Raw genomic sequence first — 7,496 nt, forward strand, 5'->3', positions numbered from 1 at the left:
ATGAGTGTCTAAAGCCAAGGCTTTTAGCAGTGCTGAAATACAGCGACCTAGTCACGTATTTAGAGAGGCATTATCAAGTACTACAGCTGCCGTGACGATGGACGTGTTTTCTGTCAATACAAGCAGTTTTAGCCTGTCGTTATTTGTGTTGGTTCCATAAAATGCCAAAGCCTTAGAACGTCTGGCTTTCCCTTCAACCAAGGTATAGCTAGTCCATAGGAATACTGAATTGGGTAAGAGGATTTTGATTATCAAGGCTGTTTTTTCACTTAGTTACGAATGAAAGTTACAACTCTGTAGATGAAGAAAGCTCTGCTGTAAGTAAGAAATATGGAGCACAGATTGTTTAATCACAGAAATGTTCAACTTGTTTCAACAGATAAGGAAAACCAGGGATTTTTGAACCTTTTTTTAGAGCACATTGTTATAATACTTTACATATACACTGTACAGTAATTCTTTTGTATCAGAAAACTTTCATACAGAAAAAAGTAGTTCTATAAAACATTCCGTAGTTCATCAGACAGATTTGGAATAAAACATGGGGCGTTCTTAATCTGTAGGTTAACAGAAACAGGGGACAAAATTCTGGCAATTCTTTCGTTGTTGTACATTCATATTGGTAACAGGGAAACTTGTTATGCCTTAGAGGAGCATTCTCAGCTTGAGCCTCTCTGTACAAAGCATAACTTTACAGAGTAGCTACCTCCAGGAGATTTGTTCCTTGCCTTGCGTGAGTGCCAATTCCACAGACTCGGACCTTAGCTGTACAGGACAATTTGGTTTTTGTTTCTAAGCGACAGATACATTATGATGGCCGTTCAAAGCTGTGAGCGTGCAACGTTTGATGGACCTAGACTCCAAGGCATTTTAGGGAGTGATCAGGTTAAGGTTCGCTGATATCAATAAACTCTTTCTCTGGCGGAGGACCACCTCGGTACCAGCTGCAGGTGCCATCGCTTCTCTTGATACAGGCGTAGTGCTTGGCTTGGTGCCCATATAGCTTTCTTTCAATCAGCCAGTCTGTCCAGAGGCACTCGTTTGGTGCGGTGATTGAACAGGGCACCATGTAGCAGGTAGTAATCTAAATGTGAAATAGTACATTGATTCAGTATATTGCAGGTTTCTTTAAATTGTATTTACTCTGAAATAACAAAATCCATGGTGTATAAGGGAACAGTTCCCATCAGTGAAAACTGCTGGTGCCCGTGAGGTAGGCGTCACCGTTAGACACTGTTTTGTTCTGTACTTACTTTGCAGCCACAGCCCATTTGATATCTCTGATTAAGACTCTTCTTTTGAGACAAGGATAAATCATCCCATGGTTCAATGTAGTTGCATAAATGGATGAGGACTTTACCATCGCTCAAAATTTGGCCTACAGCACAGAAAATAAGAAAAATAAAGCAAGCAAATAAAACTCTGTCCTGAATTGCAAGAATATCTGAAGTTTTTAACTAATTGCCCCAAATTAGTCATACTTCGTGCTTTTTTTCCAGGACTGTAATTGTAACTGAGAGAACTGTTCTGTTGATTGCAAGCTGAATAAATGTTGAAGATTAAGAAGGATGTTTTTCAAAAGATGCTGATAATCTGCCAGCAAGGGACGGATGCAAACGCAGTAGTAGTTAAACTAGATTTCAGGACTCTTTAGAAAAATCTCTAATTGCTTCGAACCCCAAATCTGCACACATGTAGGCATGTGTTGTCTCATTAAATGTGTTTGCATTCCTGGGAAAATTAAAACTGCTGGTTTTAAATAATAACGGCATACTTCCTATTTAATAATCAGATAGTTACTGACTTTGACTTCCTTTGAAACTGCTTTAAGATCTTAGGTGGATGGAAAACATGTAAGATCACAGTATAATTACAGCTTTACTCAGTTCGTACACTTCATTGTGTTTGTATTATTTAGTACCTAAATATATTATTTTTTAACAAGGGTTGGCATATTTTTGCAAAGTCAATCTGAGCAGTTACTTCTGGTTTTATAGGTACATTAGTTTTGTTATATTTTACCTGTCAAAAGATACTGTTTTTTGTTGTTAGCTTCTAGTTTCACTCCACAGAGTGATGAATCGAAAGGGGTGTAGACATACTGGACGTCCTTGAGCTTTTCAAATCCTTTAAACATCTGAAAATTACCAGAAACAGAAAGTCAGTAGTGGAAAACAAACATGAAAAAACAGTTGCAAACAACAGCTGAAAGAAGTATATGGTGCATCTCTTCAAAAAAGTCTCTGAAGTCTGAGCTTATATGAGAAAATACCAACAATTAGACACCTTCTCTACTCTAAATGAAATGCATCCATTATTTTTAGAAGGAAATTGTCTTCATAATTATGTCTTCGTTAGGTTTTAAAATGTGCTTTTTCAGTGTTTTTAATGGATCTTTAAAGCTTTCTCTTCAAGTTATATTCTACTAGCCTCTTCCATTTAAGGGGTAATGCAGACACAACATTCATCTCCAACAAGGTGCTGCAGCAATGAAAGATGCAGACATTTATCAATATATTAATACAGGAAATTTTATCTTGATGAGTTTGGTGGTGTGTGTCTTCAAGTAAGAAACTGAGCATTGTTCTTCTATTGCATCATTAAAGCAAGCTCGTTTTCCACATCCAGCGTTTTGCCCAATGTGACCCTCTCAAATAACTGCTGGAAAATGAGATCCGGCTCGTAGAATTTATTGGCTGCAGCTCCAAACCAGATAGGTTCAGAATCAAAGCCTGTGCAGTGTTCAGAGGGGCTGCTCCTTGACTCGCATTTCCAACTATGAAAATAATTCTTAAAGTAAGCCGTCGAAGGATCAAAACAGATGTAGTTGTGTCCAAATGGGCGAAGGAACCGTAAGATGCTAATGAACCTCAGAATGCCTGTCATCACATAATATGACATAACTGAATATTATGTCAGTTCTTCGGGGGCCCCGTTTGGTGACGTCATGCTGCGTGTTGACAGCTGTGGCCAATTGCAAGGCTGACAGCTCCCAAGGGCAGGCTCTCCCAGTTGCAGCTGGCGTCACTGGAAAATGTGTTCGTGTTGCGTTCTCTCGGGAGATTTAAATAGTACAGGGCACTAGAAAAGACACTGTAATATGTTGTTTTTTCTGAAGCCTTATTTATGGAATAAAAAAAGCCAAAGTTGTTGTCATTGGGTTCTGATCCAAGAATATTAGATGTGAATTTGAAATACTTAGTAGAAGAAACAAACACACCAAACCAGTATCCTGTGCAAAGCAGCAGTGAAAATAATAGAAACTGTTTATAACGGCGATTGAAAATGTGTCAAATTTTACTGCACAAAAGTAGTCCTGTATGTCAGTCCGCCTTAGTCAGAGTGTGGGTCCCAGACGCAGACGTCTGGTGCGTAGTACCTACGTCAACTGTGCAGGTATCCTCGGCCCCAAGTTCTCTCCACATTCAGAAACCTGTGTTTGGGCTACAACGTATAGTAGGGTACAACTCTTCTTTTAAAATCTCAGCACTTGATCTAAAGTAACTTAAAAGGCATTATGCAAACACAAATTGATTTAACTATATATTAAAAAAAAAAAAGATAAATATCCATGGCAACTTATAACGGAGATCTAGTTAGTATTTAATTGAGTTTGGTGTTTGTTCTGTTGGGATATTGTTGGTTGGTTGGTTGCGGGTTTTTTGCAATTACAGTCTGACCTATCTCAGGTTTTGACCTAGATACTTGTTAAAACATTTCTTAAGATTTTAATCTTCTGTTTAATTCAGTATATCGTATTTGATCTTCTCAATCGTATCCTCTCATCTCCTAAAAGTGCGGATGCTTTCTCTGCAAGGGTGTAGGATGGCTTGGTTCGACCCTGCATTGTGGCACGGTCCATGTACATTTGAGGTTCTGGTAGGACTTTCTGGAGGTAGGAGAAAAGGGTGAGGGATGGAGAGAATAGAGAGATGTGAGCCTGATACTGGACTCTATGTTGATACTGTCCCTGCCTTTCTGAGGTTTGTAACTGAGGCCCGTACATGGCTATTGCTTTAAGATTTTTGAATACTTTTTTTAAGACTATCTGTATTACTTTCAGTGTCTCAGGCAGTTCCTGTTATAATAGTTGTGTTCTTCTGTTTTTTTTTTTCGCTAAGCCTTTTCAACTATATCATGGCTTATTTTCTTAGCTTTATGTAGTGATTAATATCTAGCTTTAAAACTGCGTGCATCGCTGTAAAGTGTAGATATCGTTGTGTTTAGCTTAAATACCTCCTCTTATTCCCATTTTGTGAGGAGACCCCACCGCATCGTAAAAGAAGTCTGATTCTTTCAGTGCGTTTCTGTCCATGTGGCTTGAGCAGAAAATACTTAGCAATTTTGCTTTTACCAGTTTAATTTGGTAGAATAGATTGATTTCGCGTATGACAGTAATATCTTGGGCTTTACTTTATTTCTCGGATAATGGAAGACAAAGTGTCACGAAAGCTAATGGCACTGTTTTAAAATTTAGGTGGCTCCTCAGAGTAAGTATGGTAACCAAGTCAATAACAATAACGTTATGAAGGCAAATATTCAATTGCGTATAAATTACGTATTTTCTTCTCCCTTTAGTATAAAGCTGTAAATATTGAAACAAAATAAAATGACGATAATTGAAAAAATATGTGGCTTCTTAACATGCCAAACTGTGTATGTAAAATGAATAAATCCCATCGTTATTCTTTTTTGTACTTCTGAAAATGAATAACAAAATAATATTTCTGTCCAAAAGTACCAAAGTTTTAATGCTAAGCTTAATGCACTGGATTTAAAATAACAGAAATATAATTTTTGCAAGAGGAGTAGCATAACATACTAATGTTACATGTCAAACAGCCCAGAGAGTAACGTGAAAGAGAAACAGCAGCATTTTGCTGAATTTACAGTTGCAGTAAAACGTAACCTCTACAAGTTCTGTGTTTCTTTTCCAAGAGGGGCGAAGAATTGCTGAGGGAAGTGCAAATATGTGTGTGGCTTAAAAAGTATTCACCGAAACTAATGCTGAGTTGATAATCATGTTTTAGCTTGGTAGATCTTATGGCCCAGAAGACGGTCAGAGAGTCTGTTCTTACTTTCTGTGTTGCACAAAGTGAATTCTTAGCCTATCCCCCGGTCCTGTAAATGTTGATGCGCAGGGCTGGCCAGAAGCACGTGATCGGAGCCATCTGACGTTAAAAGGACCACCCCATTTATCAGAACTGCAGGGCATCCCGTTCACAGGCTGAGGAACCCATCCCTCAGCACTCGAGAGAAGACAGACTGTAATAGCGGAAAGAGAATATTCCACCGTTTGACATACACCGTTGATTTAAATTCTTTTAAATGTTACCATCTGAGGGAAAAGGTAAGAAATAGTGTTACCGAGTTATTGCTATGGTCAACGAAGTTCAGAGTTATTCAGGAAACTGGGATACGCAAATGAGGTCGTTGATCCGTGAGGGTCACGGTTTGAAGATCCCTGACAAGCTATTCCTGTGATGTTACTAGTCCGTCTGTGAAATGTCCCGCGCCGTTGAGGTGGCCAAATCTGGCCGATTGTATACAACATTATATTATTTTAATTGCTTGTTTTACACTTACCAAATGTTTACAAGCGTGAGCTATATAAAATTCCTCACTCTCTTTACTTTTGTAACTTGATGGGGGCTTTACAGCGTTATGCATAACACTTTTCTGTGAAACATCTGTTAATTTAAAAGTATTTCTCAGTCATCTTTCAGTATACCCAGTCCTGTTTAATTTTCACTCGTATGCCCGCTGTCAATGATATGTTTAGAATATAACAGGTTACATCACCCCCCGTCAGCTCCTGTACAATTTACCAGGCGCAGGCGAAGTTGCCTCTGTGGCTTTATTCCAGTGCCACGCTGAATTTACTAGCCATCCCACAAAAGATTTGCAGTTTCCAGACTCTCCTGTTCCCTTGCCCACTCTGTATCTCGGAGCTTTCAAACAAAAATCCTTCTGTTGGGTTTGTTAGAGACGCCGAGCAGGGTCCCAGCGCGGCTGAACAGCCTGCGTGCCAGGGTGTGAGCAGCAGCTCCTGCCTCTTCTTAACTCCCTTCTGGCCAGAAGTCGGAGTTTGTAGGGTTGGGCTGTTCTGACCCGTTTGTCTTCAGTCTAACTTGTGTGTCGTGATGTAGAGCATCTTCTATTAGAAAATAACTCTCTCTGGCTTGTCCAGTCCTAGCTGACCGGCCTTCTGAAGCCTAGTGGAATTAAATGAAGATCTCTTACTGATGCCTGAGTGTTGAGTAGGCTCCCGCTTAGGAAAATTTGGGAGAAACTCCAAAGCAGCTCCAATTTACGAATGCATTTCAGAGATGACAGTGTGCCCTTACTGAACAACGGGATTATAGAAGATAGTAGCGGACTAGACTTCTCATTCTTCTTTTTTTGTGCTGAAGTAGAAGATGGTTTGCGTTTCTATAAGGTTATTCTATTTCGGTTGCAGGGTAGCAACAGAAAATTGAAGTGCTAATGGGAGGAAAGAGAATTTCTCTGGTATTTATATACTGATTTCTGTAAAGAAATATTTGAAAATATCCTTAATAATCTAAGAAGACAGAAGGTGGCACGTGGTGAAGAGTTTGGGCGTTTGTTTTAGCAAGGTAAAAAGAATTGTCTTGTTGAAACTGCTATAAAACTTTAACAGGAGTCACGTGGGATACCATGCTTGTGAATATTTTGAGGTCTTCTTGCTTACCACCTCCTGTGAGGTGATCTACTGATACAATTTGAAGGACAGAATGTTTTTGAAAGCACATAGTCATTCACAATGGTCCGCATAAGTGTTCCCAGTAAACGTAATCATACAAATTAATACGAATAATACAAAATAAAATTCAAGGAAAAGAGATAAAACCACCCAGAAAACTTAAAACAAACAAACAAAACCAACCAACCAAAAAGCCCCACCAACGCGTGCTAATACTTTTTAACTGAAAGAGACTACCTATTTTTTGTGTGTTCCAGAAGCGGGTAGAATCATGATCTTTTTTTGTATCAGTGAGAGTTTGATGGTGGGTTGAACAGGATCAAGATACGTCGTCTTAAAGTCCTTTAATGAATATGTCTCCTTATCGGAGCTGAACAAATACTAGAAAAATGCTGTGAGATTCTGAATGACTGTGTTTTTTGGTGCTCCAACTTTGTGTTTGCTTTCCTAGCAACATTCATTAGAAACGGAGTTTTGTTTGTGTGAGTTATCAGGGAAGGACTCCTGTTTCTGCAAATATCCCTGCTCACTTCTGAACAAAGGTCCTTGCTCTTTCAGCTGGAAATGCTTTCCTCTGTTTATGAAGTTTGCATCATCCAGTCAGAGCGTTGCAATATCATAATGCAACACCCCCATTCGTAGATCGACGTATGTTTTCATAGTCTTCATACAGCAATGATGACAAAAATTGTCATCAAAATATATTTTAGCAAGTAACTCATGAATGTCAGAACGGCTAGCACTTTTTTTTTGCTTTTTTTTTGCCCCCCCC

General features: G+C 39.0%; 1 protein-coding gene across 1 annotated transcript in view; it reads right to left on the reverse strand.

Moving 5' to 3' along the window:
* Positions 1–336: 336 nt before the first annotated feature.
* TIMP4 (TIMP metallopeptidase inhibitor 4) overlaps positions 337–7,496 on the reverse strand; it is a gene marked incomplete at its 5' end in the record, with an annotated part of 7,444 nt that continues 284 nt past the window's right edge. The window contains 3 exons of the mRNA XM_010294037.1: positions 337–1,084; positions 1,254–1,378; positions 2,023–2,137. Coding sequence (XP_010292339.1) covers positions 887–1,084; positions 1,254–1,378; positions 2,023–2,137 — 438 coding nt within the window. The remainder of the gene's footprint in view (positions 1,085–1,253; positions 1,379–2,022; positions 2,138–7,496) is intronic.

The sequence above is a fragment of the Phaethon lepturus genome, unplaced genomic scaffold, assembly GCF_000687285.1.
Source record: "Phaethon lepturus isolate BGI_N335 unplaced genomic scaffold, ASM68728v1 scaffold21139, whole genome shotgun sequence".
NCBI lineage: Eukaryota > Metazoa > Chordata > Aves > Phaethontiformes > Phaethontidae > Phaethon > Phaethon lepturus.